Source organism: Ammodytes marinus (genome assembly GCF_949987685.1).
Source record: "Ammodytes marinus genome assembly, chromosome: 24".
In the NCBI taxonomy this organism is placed as follows: domain Eukaryota; kingdom Metazoa; phylum Chordata; class Actinopteri; order Uranoscopiformes; family Ammodytidae; genus Ammodytes; species Ammodytes marinus.
In genome coordinates, this window is record NC_137228.1 from 14,901,339 (window position 1) to 14,915,552 (window position 14,214).

At 39.3% G+C, this 14,214-nt stretch overlaps 2 protein-coding genes across 2 annotated transcripts in view; one reads left to right on the forward strand and one right to left on the reverse strand.

The window, feature by feature from the left end:
• Nucleotides 1–1,939, forward strand: part of ddrgk1 (DDRGK domain containing 1) — a 5,120-nt gene extending 3,181 nt beyond the window's left edge. The window contains exons 5-8 of the mRNA XM_080053164.1: nucleotides 1–41; nucleotides 133–171; nucleotides 606–711; nucleotides 1,312–1,939. The exon at nucleotides 1–41 is cut by the window's left edge and continues 82 nt beyond it. Of these exons, the coding sequence (XP_079909290.1) occupies nucleotides 1–41; nucleotides 133–171; nucleotides 606–711; nucleotides 1,312–1,472 (347 nt within the window). The 3' untranslated portion in view covers nucleotides 1,473–1,939. The remainder of the gene's footprint in view (nucleotides 42–132; nucleotides 172–605; nucleotides 712–1,311) is intronic.
• Nucleotides 1,940–2,109: 170 nt separating this feature from the next.
• Nucleotides 2,110–11,053, reverse strand: cars2 (cysteinyl-tRNA synthetase 2, mitochondrial). The gene is made up of 15 exons (XM_080052724.1): nucleotides 10,694–11,053; nucleotides 9,168–9,218; nucleotides 8,540–8,657; nucleotides 7,822–7,893; nucleotides 7,362–7,467; nucleotides 6,969–7,049; nucleotides 6,420–6,549; nucleotides 5,922–6,055; nucleotides 5,406–5,473; nucleotides 5,240–5,306; nucleotides 4,669–4,807; nucleotides 3,792–3,915; nucleotides 3,412–3,510; nucleotides 2,796–3,011; nucleotides 2,110–2,329 (listed from the first exon to the last, which is right to left on the reverse strand). Exons 1-15 carry the CDS (start codon nucleotides 10,897–10,899, stop codon nucleotides 2,249–2,251), a joined length of 1,692 nt encoding a protein of 563 aa, XP_079908850.1. The 5' UTR covers nucleotides 10,900–11,053; the 3' UTR covers nucleotides 2,110–2,248.
• Nucleotides 11,054–14,214: the final 3,161 nt, after the last annotated feature.

Here is a 14,214-nt window from a genome sequence, read left to right on the forward strand (position 1 = left end):
TGGAGGATCAAGGAGAAGAGGAGCAGCTCACAGAAGACCAGGTCCAGACTCTACTCACATCAGAACATTATATCTGTTTTCACTATGAAATATTATTATTATATTAGTGTTTGTGTTTCTTAACTATTACAGTCACGCAACCTGCTGCAAGAATTCATCCAGTACATCGAGGTGAGAGCTCACACACTCTAGCATTCAACTATGTGAATATTAGGGGATTCATTTCTCCTTTTTATATATATATATCTTTTTAAGATCATTTTTGGGCATTTTCGAGGCATTATTTATAGTGCAGAGAGACAGAGATGAAATTAGGGCTGTACTTTCTAAATGTTAAAATGCTTAACATTAAGAAAAACAACATCGTTAACCATTTAAACGTTCATTACGCCTTCTTTGATCAATTGGTAACGTACAAGTCTCAACAGAGATGCAAACAAATGATTTATTTAGCTAAATCAATTCTTAATAAGATACAAAATATAGAGAGAAGTCTACTTTATTGAGGGAAGTGTAAATGTTTAGTAATGTGTCAGTTTTGCACAGACACCACTAGTGAATACTATTCAGTGTATTAATGAAACCTTTTCCCCTCTGTCCCACAGACCTCTAAGGTGGTTCTTCTCGAGGATTTGGCGTCTCAGTTTGGGATGAGGACTCAGGACGCCATCAGCAGACTGCAGGACCTGCTGGCTGAAGGATCCCTCACAGGTTAGTGTGTGAGCAGGGCATCAATTCACTCAACACATTTTCACCTATTTGACATTTTACCCAATTCTCATAACCCTATTTAGGTCTGTTTTGCAATTATATGGCTCAATAATGAAACTCTTACTGCATTTCTTTTGAGCTATGTGTTTATATTTTTCATTTAAAGGAAAAGGTTGTGTGAACACGGCATCCATTAACCAACAACTAAAACTTATCCTGCCTTTGAAATCGCATACTCTTTCTTTTTACTTTTCTACATACTACAGCTGATCATTAAAAAGTACATAGTTTTACAATATTGGTATGTACTTTTACTTATGTATTTCATCATAACATCGCGCCTTCATCTTGCCTCTTGCTTTTATATCCGTCTCATCGCTGGTTAGTTTCACTCGGACACTCAGTCGATGTGATGTAACTTCCTCTGCTGCGAAGTTGATTGTGGGTCAGAATCGCCCAAAAAGCTGATGGATATTTTTCAGCATGCTGCATCTGACCACATGTATTGGGACATCCTAAATCATTTTCTATCATACTAAATAGCAGGGAAGGATGGAGGACATAGCCTAGATATCTAAACATGTGTGTATTTTTCTACAGGAGTGATTGACGACCGAGGGAAATTCATCTCCATCACTCCAGATGAGTTGGACTCTGTGGCTCGGTTCATCAGACAGAGAGGACGAGTCTCCATCACTGAACTGGCTCAACACAGCAACTCACTCATCAACCTCACGCCAGACACACAATGCACCGCCTGATACACACACCACTGATATACACACACACACAGCTGGACAGTAATGACGATTTCACCAGACACACAATGCACCGCCGGAAGACTTATCCCGTAGCTATAGCAACATGCCAGTTTACAGAGCCTAGACTGTGTATTAACAACACTGGATTTATTTTCAGCGCACACAGTAAGGACAGGTAGCGGATCCTGAGGAGATATTCACTGATTTTGACAACAAGCGTTCTCCAGAATAGCTGACTCCATGGCAACTTTAAATGGAGAATGTATTTAATTAATCTAAAAGTTAAAAAGAACATACAGTAACTACTGTGTTTGACATTATATCTTCATGACAAAGTGTGACTTTGCATTGTTATTAAATGTGTTTTGTCTCGTTTACTGTGACATGACTTTTAGAATTAACTTGAGCCATAAAGATGCCGTGGAGAATTTTCAGTAAATTTCATTGATAACATTCAATAAAAAGTATTGTTAAAACAACTGACTACCATCCAATTATTATATGATGATACAGCAAACACAAAACTAATAAACTTAAAATTATGATGTGACACTGTTTAAATAGACATATTTTATTATTATTATTATTATTATACAACCTTAACCTGTAATTTATGAGACAATTATTCTGAGTGTTCATACGCTGATGACAGGCACATCAGGCATTTAACGTGAATTCTGTTTCCGGGGTGATATCAGGACGGTTTAGTCTTTGAGTTGGTGAAGTTTCATTGAGGCCACAGTCTTTAGATAAAGAGATTCAGAGGTAGAAGTGTCTCAGCTGGATTTCTCCTGGTCTGAATCCTTGACTGTCTGTCCTTTCTCTGTTATTTCCCATGTCGATTTAGCTCCTCTATCCTGCAAAACATAAAAATAAAATAAAAAATCAGTAACTTTTATTATATATTTTTTTCTTTTTAAGAATTTATTTAGGGCATTTTTCTTTTATTAGACAGTTTTGGAGAGACAGATGAAATGGGGCAGAGAGGGGAATGACATGCAGAGAACGACCCGGGCTGGATTCTAACCCTTAATGTGAAGTAACGCTGTAGCAAATGTTCAGATTGAATTACAAGTAACTTAACTGCGAGCTACGTGTATAGTTTGTCGTGTTGGAGTGTTTCTAACAATACTAGTTGTTGCAAAAGCATGTGAAAAAACTACAAAGTTTGCTAGGCCAAAAAGAACATTAATCTCTCGATTAAAAAAATGAACGCCATCAAAATGGGTTTGCGTTAACGCCGTTAATAACGCGTTAAACTGACAGCACTGTTTTCTATATAAATATAGTGTGCAGCCCTAGACTCAACCCAACCCAGCTTACCTTTATCAGCACACCCAGAGGGGCCAGGTCATTCCTTAGGGAGTCACAGGCTGTGAGGAGAGGCACCCTGTCTGGGTAAAGTCCCGGTTTCTTTGAGGCTCCGCCGGTTGTTTCGTTCTGGCGTTCGAGTGCAAACGCTCTGACGTCACTCCTGAAGCGAGTCAGCTGCTCCACTACGCCCTCAAGACGCCCATCGTCGCTAGACACACCGGCCTCCTGTAGGGATATGGCATTAAAAAATAAAATGTTTAAGATAATTTTTTGGCATTTTTCTTTTATTAAGACAGTTTTTGGAGAGACAGAGATGAAATGGGGCAGAGAGGGGAATTACAGAGAAACATTTAGAGTATTGTGTGTATGTGTCTTTGTTTTGTTGTAAAAAAAAATGAAAATAAAATAAAGTAGACAAAAATAAATGGATTAAAAAAACAGGTCGGCACGGTTTAGAATACGTTTGAGCTTAAAATACTGTTTTGAATGTGTGTGATCTGTAATAATAATAGCTTAGCTTATATATAGCGCCTTTAAAGAAACCCAGGGACACTACAAAAGTACAGGGGGCTGAAAATAAACTAACAACACAATAAGCATCCGTATGTTGTGGCTGAGTTCTCACCTTACTGTGCAGTAGATCGATCCCAAACATTTCCAACACGTCTCTGATGTATGTTACCATCGCTGCAAACACTGCAGGGCTTCGAGCTCCTCCGTCAGACTAGAGACACACACACACAAAGGTTCAGTGTTTTACTTTTAGCCATGTCCATCAACATGTGCATAGGAATTTTTCGTAACAGTATCTTTTTTTCTGTGTGGTTTGGCGTTTTGTGTGCAAGCAAACATCACAACTGGACAGTGAAACCAGAGCGTTTTGAAACATATGTGGCTAAAGTGGAGATTTTGGAAAACTTTGAATTGATGTTATAACATTATTGGCTGCTACAAACCTATTCTGCTATTGTTATCCCACTATTTAGTCACAGTGAGTTTAGTTACCTTAGAAACAGGCTGCAGTTGGCAGTTTGCTTGATGGACCAGATTCATAACGGCGCTGACGGCTCTCGGAGTATCAAAGTCATCGGCCAGAGCTTTAAACACGCTGGATTTAGTCTCAGCCAACCTGAAGAAAACAAGTTATCTCAATCAAATGAAGCATTACTAAAACAGGAAATAATCATACCCCAACCCAACCATTAAAGCCTAGGCTGTGTATTACTTAACACCAGATTTTGGTTTTCACTGCACATAGAGTACAGGCAGGTAGCAGATCATTAAGAGATATTTACTGATTTGGACTAAAGTTATTTTGACAATAAGCCTTTTCACATTGCTTGCTCTTTGTTTTATGTCTAAACTTTAAACCTGCAGTGTGTAGAATTTTGGGTTTTATTTCCTAGCAGATTTTGTAGAAAGTAATTATAATATCCATAAGTACATTTAATTTAGTGCATAATAGCTGAATTTTTTTTTTAATTATTATTTTTTCCCTTAGAAAGGGTCTCATATATGTCCATATTTCTGCATATTTTGGACCAAGGCCTAGTGCCGCCATCTTGAAAGTGTCATAGTTGGAATGTCATCAGGTGCATTGTTTAACATTTTGAATTGTTCTTGTCCTTGAAGGCCACTGTAGCTTCTGTTATTATTCAAAAGGGTTGGGGTTACCCAGGGAGCGTTGCATTCCAGAACTTTGTAGAACTTTCTTGATGATGTCATATTACACACTGCACCTTTAAATGTGTGATTTTGATTTACATATGTACGCAGAAAAAGTGTCAGCATTTCAAAAATAAAAGTTATATAATTATTATTTTTTTTTTTTTTATCAGTCAAAACATGAATGGATGGATAGAGCTATGGAGTTGGTTCCTACCTCTCCCATAGCAGAGCTTCCTGTATTGGTGAACACATCAGCTGACCCTTGGCGTAGGCCCGAGCGTCGTGTATAAACGTTGAAATAGTTCCAAGACTATTCTTAGCCTCCGACATGCTGCCGTCACTGTAGTCGATGGCTATGGAGAGAGACACCAAAGACAACTATGAACTATCTTGTTATCTAAAGATTCAAGATTCAAACGTGTGTATTTGTCATATGCACATTAACAATTACAGCAGCAAGTCATTGGCAATGAAATTCTTAAGTCCCAGGCTCCTCTCAACAATGCGATATAGAAGAAGAAAATGTAGAATAGAAACACACAAGTGAAGAGAGCAACACCTGAGACACAAATAAACACAACAGTAGTGCAAGAACACAGTGCAGAAAAAAAGTGTAGAGATAAGGTGCACCATATAAATATAAAGTAGAATGCAACATATATATCTCAATGTAAATGTGTAAAACAGAACATGGTTCACATCCTAATCCATTACTGAGACACTGAAATAATTGGCTACACATTTTCATTCATAAAAATTTAATTAAGTATTATTATTTTGCTCACCTGATCTGTACTTGGTTAACAAACACAACATCCTGAATTCATTGGCAGAGTAATACTGCAGGAAATCCTGAAGTAAAACAAACAATACGTCAATATACAATATCACATTTATTTCTATTACAAAACAGTTACTAAATAAAGGTTAAATAATTCACGATGACTTTACCTTGATGGCGATAAAGTTCTTTAAAGATTTAGACATTTTTTCTGCGCTGCCTTTTAGGTGTAGGTGACCTAAAGACGAACATAAAATCATACTGTTAAGTCACTATTATATTTGCGTAGTCGTATTGTACTGTCCACTGTAATGTACACGTCTGTTGTTTTGTTGATACAAATTTTTTAAAAAGACAATATTTTTGAGGGGACTTTGGGTAAAACAAGATGTATATAAACAGTAGATACGAAAATGCATTACAACATACAGCTCTGGGAAAAAATAAGAGACCAGTCTGGACTTTTCTCAAATCTTCGTCTCTTCATAACTTATTGAAAATGCTCTTAATGACAAAAAATGTATTGGAATTTGGTAGAAATGTTGTCAGTAGCTTACATTATAAAACCCAAATGTTCATTCTACTCAAACATATGCCTATAAATAGTAAAACGAGAGACACTGAACATTTGGAGTGGTCTCCTAATTTTTTCCAGAGCTGTATAATAATAAAATCCCTGTTTTTACCTGAGTGTAGGAAGTAGTTTGCCCACTGGCCACACTGGTGATAAGCTTCACTCTGAGCGACCTCGTTCTCATGGTGAGGGAAGGCCAGGTCGATGCCGCCAGAGTGGATATCCAGCTGACTCCCAAACACTGAACTACAACCAACACAGAGACAATAACACGAAAAGACTTGTGTTATTTATTAAGCCTTTTTAAAAAAAGCTATAGTGTGTAACTTCTTTTGCCCCTATGAGGAATTTGGAGTGAGTACAACAACACACATCAGCTGACCCTTGACGTAGGCCAGAGCGTCGTGTATGAATGTGTTCTACATGAGGTAAGCCTTCGGTGACTGTGCCATTGATTTTATTCCTTCTGCTAAGTACTATTGTCTCATCCTTATTAACTAACATACAGTGTAAGACTTAAGATGAAGCAGACAGACAGCTTGTTGCAGACAGAAAGGTTGTTGCAGACAGACAGGTTGTTGCAGACACACAAGATGTTTTAAACACAGACCTAGCGATGGCGGAGCATTCGATGTGCCAGCCCGGTCGCCCTCTGCCCCACGGAGAATCCCAGAAAGGCTCGTTTGGTTTGGCACGTTTCCACAGAGCGAAATCCCTCACGTCACGTTTATGCGGGTTGCCTAGGGAGACAGACAGTTTGTAACATTTTATTTTATTTGGCTGACATTTTTTTCCAAATTAACTTCCAATGCGTGCATTCAACCATGAAGGTGCACACTCAAAACAGCAAGATTCACGAACATTAAATTATATTTTTAAAGTGGCTACGAGGAACTTTCAGATTGTGTTAATTCAATCGGCCCCTTTGGACAAAAGCGGCTGTGTTTTTACTACGCAAGCTGTAGTTCCTGGGTGACCGTACCCATGACAAAGGCATTAAGAAAAACTATATAAAACTAGCATTTATTTGCACTGATGGTCTCGTTTGCTGTTACATGTAATTTATGATCATCAGAGGGAAAATGAGACTGTTTCAGAAATATTTAAACGTTCCTCTTAGCACATTAAATATCACTAATCATTTGACAGACACACTAACCTGGCTCTCCCTGAGAATCTCCGGCTCCTCCAAACTTGCCGTAACGATCGCCGATGGACTTGATGTCAAAATACACATCGCCTGCAACCGAAAGCATTTTGAAAATGTTAAATAGATAGATAGATAGATAGATAGATAGATAGATAGATAGATAGATAGATAGATAGATAGATAGATAGATAGATAGATAGATAGATAGATAGATAGATAGATAGATAGATAGATAGATAGATAGATAGATAGATAGATAGAGAGAGAGATAGATAGATAGATAGATAGATAGATAGAGAGAGAGAGAGAGAGAGAGATAGACAGACAGACAGACAGACAGACAGACAGACAGACAGACAGACAGACAGACAGACAGACAGACAGATCTCCTAAATATTATACCGTCTTTAGTGGCGTAGGCGTGTCCGTTTCTGACGATTCCTTCTATGAACGCGACGATATGGTGAACGTTCTCCGTGACTCTCAGATACACTGCAGGAGGAATCACCTCAAAAGCAAAGACAGGATATACAGATGTGTTTATAGGTTAACAACTTAACATGCTTCAGATTCAGTTCTTAATGTAAAAGGATACATTAAGCAATTTAATCATATCTTATTTATCTTACTTGTTTTTCTTGCAGTATTATTATCTTTTTAACTTTATTGAAACTTTTTTTTTTTACAGTAAAACAAAGACATGTACACACTAGGGCTGCAACTAACGATTATTTTGATAATCGATTAATAATCGATTCGTCGATTAATCGTTGCAGCTCTAGTACACACAATATACTGACAACAAAACAAGAATAATCTTACACTTGAATGAAATAAGAAAGTAGATATGATCTCAACACACCTGTAATGACAACATGTCCCTCTTGAATTCATCTTCATACATTGTGGATATGATGGATGGGGAAACGTTTTCCTGTAGAGAAAAAAACGTTTCCTGAATTAACATGTTTTTGACACAGATAATGCAAACAGTAGTCAGGAGCAGTGTAGTGGAGTAGTGAACTCCATGGAATTAAACTAATAGTTAAACTACATTTTGCAGTTGCTTGCTGGTAGTTCAAATAGATTCATATTTGCATAGTGATTCAAGTAGTTAAATTATGTTTTTGTTATAATTTCATATCACGAGTACATTGTCAATTATAATTTGTTTTACAAAGTAGTCTGAACCACTTTTTCTAAGTAGCTTTATTTAACCAAACTAGATTTCTCCCTATGGTTGCTTTGCTCTATTTCAACTTCTTCCAGTGTGAAACCATTGGTAGTTTGCAAAGCTATGTTGAAAAAGTAGCAAAACACAACCCTGGTAAAATCGTAAATGGACTTGTCTTATAAAGTTCTTTTTAGCCGATTTTCTCAGCCCCAAAGCGCTATACATTTCTTACCACATTCACACACACACACACACACACACACACACACACACACACACACACACACACACACACACACACACACACACACACACACACACACACACACACACCGATGGCAGTAGCTCTCTGAACCATCGGGAGCAATGTGGGATCATGAGTCCACTCCTTGTATTGTGATCTTACCTCCAAACCTCTTCTGATGATTTTGTCGTCGATATCAGTGATGACCATCGCCTGGACGACCGTGACTCCAAACTGTCGCAGTAAAATCCTCTGCAGGATATCGAACCGCACATAGGAGCTGAGGGCAAGACATGAAGACATTATAATAATATCTTTATTTATATACTGCAGCACCTTTAAAAACAATGGCTTACAGAGGGCTTTTATATGGCAAGTTTAGTTACTATATAGCGCAATTCAGACACAAGGCAATTCAAAATCCAGGTTTTTTCTTAGCAGTAGAATCAACAACTGAAACATTTCTTGGGCTCTTCTTGGTTTTTTTTTTAGCTCCTGCACCAGTGTCAGAGGGAGGGAGGGGGGGGGGGGGAGGGGGGTGACACCAGTTTGTAAACGCTGCCAAACTGAGAAATACAGAGAGAGTTTTGTGGAGCTGATAGGCTTAATCAACTTTGTGTCAACTCATTTTGTGATGGCTTGAATGTCACCACGATCATTTATATGAAAAAAAGTTACACACTTTAGCTTTAAGACTCTAGACAATAATGAAATTGCATTCGAGAGATGATAAAACAGTCCTTTAGTTTGTTCATGAAGTATTACGTGAAGTTTTTGTTTACATCAGTACCTTGCGTGACCCAGGTGGGCATGGTCGTAAACGGTGGGTCCACAGCTGTACCTGAGAGAGAGACACACACACACACACACACACACACACACACACACACACACACACACACACACACACACACACACACACACACCATAACACAACACTGTATTAGGTCTTGACTCTTTACCAGGGGTGGACTGGCCATCTGGCATACCGGGCATCGTCCCGGTGGGCCGGCAGGCATTTTGGGCCGGGCCGGGTCCATTTATAAAAAAAAAAAAAATAATAATAATAATTAAAAATCTTTTTTTTTTTTTTTTTTTTTTTTTTATGGACCCTCGGCTGTGTGACTTGGCCGGGCCGAGGGCCCTTCCCTCTCGGGAGTGCCATGGACATATAATTGTGCGTGCAGGCTGTCAACTTCACCTGAAAGTTAAATAAAACTTTGTCCCAGGCCATTACTCATTATGATTGGTTCTAGGCTGGGCCTGGCCCAATCACACACACAGCAGAGGGCCGCCCATTCAGAGGCTGCATTAAATTGTATTATCATGCATTCAACTTCTACTCCGTAATTATGAGCATCTGACGATGGTCAGTTACGTTCAGGGCCGTCGGACTGCGGACAGGCTTGGGGGGCCCAAGGCAGAGGGGGGCTGCACCCATAAAAAAAAATATATATATATATATATATTTTTTTTTTTTACTGGCTCAATATAGGCCCCTGATCTTTGAAGGCCCAGAAAAACGTTATTTAGGGAAAAAAAAGATTTCATGGGCCTTTCATTCGTCAGTACATTTATGTTATTTTTTAAATAACATTGTTCGGGGCTACGAAGATCAGGGGCCTATATTGGGCCATTAAAAAATACAAACAAAGGAAAAAAATTCCCGAAGCTGACTGGATTTTTTAAACATGTACATTTCTTCTTTCTGCTTTTTGGTCATCTGTGTCTATACATTATTCCAGCAAATAATAACCTACTAAATAGCTTACATAGGAAACAGTTGATTTATCCTTAGTTTTCTCTTCAAAGTGCACCAGATTGATGAATTTTACTTTAACATTTGAAAAAAAATCTTCCGGGGGACCATTCCCCCGGACCCCCCTAGAAGGTCCAGGGTCCACGACACAGTCTCCCAAATTCCTGTGAGAAACACTGTGTGTGTGCATGATTATTAAGAGTCATTAGACCAGGGGTTGTGTTCAAGTACGCGTAATGATTTGGTCATTCATCAATAGAAACATTGTGTTGTTATCTGGCTCAGAGAGTGACCAGTCACTCATACGTTTTGGACTATAGACAAACATAGCTTTTACATGTTTGTATTGTAAGACTGCCTCTCAGAGGGCCCATCAGGACTTCCTGTATAGGGGCCCAGAATTTGGAGCAACGCCCCTGCCTCCACATATCGTATAAATAATCATGGTGGGCTGCCATGGCCAAAAATGCCAGGGCTGAATTTTTGTCCCAGTCCACCCCTGCTCTTTACTACTAATGTATACAGTGAATACAACTCATGCAAGCTATTCCCCTTACCATGTGGCTATCCCTTCTCTTGCCAGTATTAGCGGCTCTTTCTGTTTGGTGAGGCTGTTGAAAGTCTTTAATCCCGTGTCATAGCCGGTCGGTTTCACCCATTTCTTCCCCGATAAATCACAGCAAACAGACCCTTTTGATCGGACGGTGACAGCGAAGGAGAGCCCGCGGAGGACCTTTGCTCTCCGTAAAGAATACTGCCACATACTGACACCTACACAACTACGCTATGTACGAAGCAACATTATGCACTGTTAGCTTTAGCATTAGCCGCTCTAGAAAAAGCACATTCACATTAACACAGTATGGACTGTCTGCAATGTTAATACATGCAAAGCTCGTTTACTGACTGTTTTGGTTTTCAAGGCTGTCACCTCTTCTTCTCTTGTATTTTTTTGGCGGTTGCTGGTAAACTACTTTTTGGCGCATTACCGCCACCATCTGGTATGGAGGAGTATGGCTCAAATAAATAAAATAATAAATTTTTATATGGGCTACTATCTATGATCAAATCACATATTTCACAGGCATTATCTAATTTGATTGAATTAATTTCAATTTATTTTATAGTGTATAATACATTAGCTTAAACCAAACGGTTTGTATTAAGCAGTTGGCTAATAATCAGGTTGTCGAGCAAGAACTATTGCCACTAACTTCTACATAAGCAAAGGTTACTCTCTAGTAGTAACGTTACTTTAAACAAAGCGAAACTTCAGTCCGCATTGAACCTTCCATAATGACCATAGATGGTATATAAAATATAATATGACCTGTCTATAAGAAATAAATCCCTTCTATACTGTATATAACGCCTCTATACTGTGGTCACATTGATGTAACACAACTAAAGGTAAAAAGCAAAAGAGACGTTAAATCGGTGTAGTATTGAAGGCACGGACAATATCGCCCCCTGGTGACCACAATGAGGTACTACAACCGTGTATAAAGCCAGACGTAATAATATACAAGTACAAGTAATACTCCCGGTTAAACCTTTCAAAATAAAACGTAATAAAACTAGACACATTTACATACAAGTAGTACTTCCGGTAGGGAGAAAAAAATACGTAAACCGCCAAGATACACCTGCGGCCCTTTTGCTGACCTCTTACTAAAAAGGCGTCCTTGAGTAAGTCAGATCCAATACTGCTTATGTGAAGCTGACCATGTCCTTTGACTTCCATTTGGATAGTTAATAGGCCACTTTTTCCATTTCTCGTCACAGAAATAATTAAATGTTTCATTGTGATATTTTCACTTAAATGTAATACACCTTCAGCCAACATTCTTTATCACCAGCTTGAAAGCATGAACGAACCCAAGATGTGAACTTCACCGTTTTATTAAATTTAAAAAAATATATAGTACACATGTCACAATAAAAGTGCTTAGTCCAACATTTTTGTTTTTTAGTAAATAACATCCAGGGTTCCATTCAGTTCGTTCAGCATCATGGACTGCTGAAGTGTCTCAAGCCAGTTGGTGCGTCTCATTTCCTGCTTGCTATCCTCTTTGATCTTCTCAGACCATCATTTTGGGCCTCAGCTACGGCTGCTTGCTTTCTACCGCTTTCATTGTCTGCGAGTTTGCGCCTGCTCCTGGTTGATTGACTTGGTTTTTTCCCGTCTTCCAACATTTCAGCAATTCTAACGGCCTTAGTTTCCCCCTTTCCTCGGCTCTTCGCTTGGCTCTTAGTGACTTGTGGATCCTTGGAGGAATCCGCTTCCACCGCTTTGATTTCTGCTGCCGCTTCTTGGCTGTTAATCTGCATCTCGAGAGCTTTAAAGGTTTCCTGTCAAAATGTACAGTAAAAAGCCTTGAGTAACTGAGCACAATTTTTTTTTACCCCAATCGAGATATTGTTTCCCCCCCTCAATCAATTTATTCTGGATTCTCACCTCTTCTTGTGCGAGTTCAGATTTCAAGTCGCATAGCTGGAGCATCAGGCCCGAGATCTTCCGCTGGAAAGAGGAAAAAAAAAAAATAAGCAAATACTTTTAACTACGTTAAATGCTATGAAAGCTGGGAGCCTTTCTTACCTGAAAACTGGCAATTTTTTTCTCAAGCACCCCACTCTCTTTCGCCTCTTTCTTCATCCTATGTTTTTGGAAAAAGTATTTTAGCATAGAAACATTAAATGCCTCAGTATCCCGAGTTACACCGTCAAAATAAGCTAAATGAATATACCAATACATTAATATTTGGGGCACTGTGCTTACTTGTTGGCAACCATCTTTCTTAACCGAGTGTGCTCAATCCTCATCTCATCCACGGCTGTTTGGGCATTTTCTATGGTCACCATGGCCAGGAGAGACTTGACATCTAGGCCTTCTAGCTCGGTGGATGGCGATGTCAGCATGAGGACAGCCTTTATCCACTCTGCGAGCTCCTCACAGGATGGGAACTGACAGAAAGAAAATAAACAGTAAATGTCAGCATCATCCCCCCCCACCCCCCAACTACTTTCCAAGTAAAAGGCCCTTTGCATGCATGTCACACGTTTATGATTAGTGCATATAGACTGGTATGCAGGGCCTGTGTTTGAAGTTCCAATCCACCTCATGGATGTCATCGTCACATTATCGAACCGACTGTCAATGATTTCAAAAGGATCCATCATCTTTAACTTCTCATTTATGCCATTGTTGACCCTCAGGGGGGGGGGGGAGAGATTTTTTTTTTGGAGGGGCGATATAAAAAGATTGTAAAAATGCCTGCACCAGACAGGCGTTTAAAGATTCAGACAGAGTTATTATGGTGGTCAAATAAAGCCACAGTATCAGCTAGAGAGATGTGGGGAGGAGTTCACTTTGAAAATTGAAACTTCTGACCCACCTTTTTGAGTTCCGACTTGGCCTTGTCCCTGGAAGCACATGCCAGCTTTAAGGCCATCTTTTCCTTATTTAACGACTTCTTTATCTCCTCCAGGTCTCCCTGTGGACAGACACAAATATCCCATCTGCATCAGCACACACACCGCCATCTTAATAAAACTGTACAATGTTTGGCACTAAGTGAATAAAAGGTCGCTTTTCTGTAATCAAGCAGCTAGTGAGAAAAGCTTGAATTACCTGCAACTTTTTCAAAAGTTTCTCTTTATGCATCTCTTGAATACACTCCATGTCGTGTGCTGTTGCTTGAAAGCCCTTCATCCCTTTCAGCATAGACACCGGGTCATCTGGTTCTGAGAAGAAATCCATTACGGAAAACACCGTCAGTCCAAAGAACAAGGAAAATGTGTCCCAATGTGCACAACAGTCGCATTCTGTGCTGTAGCAAATTACCTGTTTTTATCTCCGGAGTGTTGAACTGTTGAGAACAGAGGACGAGAGCATTGATTTTCACATCACATCCAATAAGATACACTCGTTTCTTTTTTTTAGAGGTGGATGAAAGAATACCTTCATATTCTGCCTTGGCTGGTCAACGTCCTCCTCACTGAAACTAAGTTGTCTGTTAACTTCAGGAGGCGTCCGCAGAAGCTGACGTCCCAACGGGATGTTATTCGACATGTCTGA

Excerpts from the sequence above, each read along its gene's own strand:
- cars2 (XM_080052724.1), bottom strand. The coding sequence starts at position 10,899 with ATGTGGCAGTATTCTTTACGGAGAGCAAAGGTCCTCCGCGGGCTCTCC. Across the intron at positions 7,468-7,821 it reads GGGACATGTTGTCATTACAG|GTGATTCCTCCTGCAGTGTA; the intron begins GTGTGTTGAGAT and ends TTTGCTTTTGAG. Across the intron at positions 2,330-2,795 it reads CTCTGGGTGTGCTGATAAAG|GATAGAGGAGCTAAATCGAC; the intron begins GTAAGCTGGGTT and ends TATGTTTTGCAG.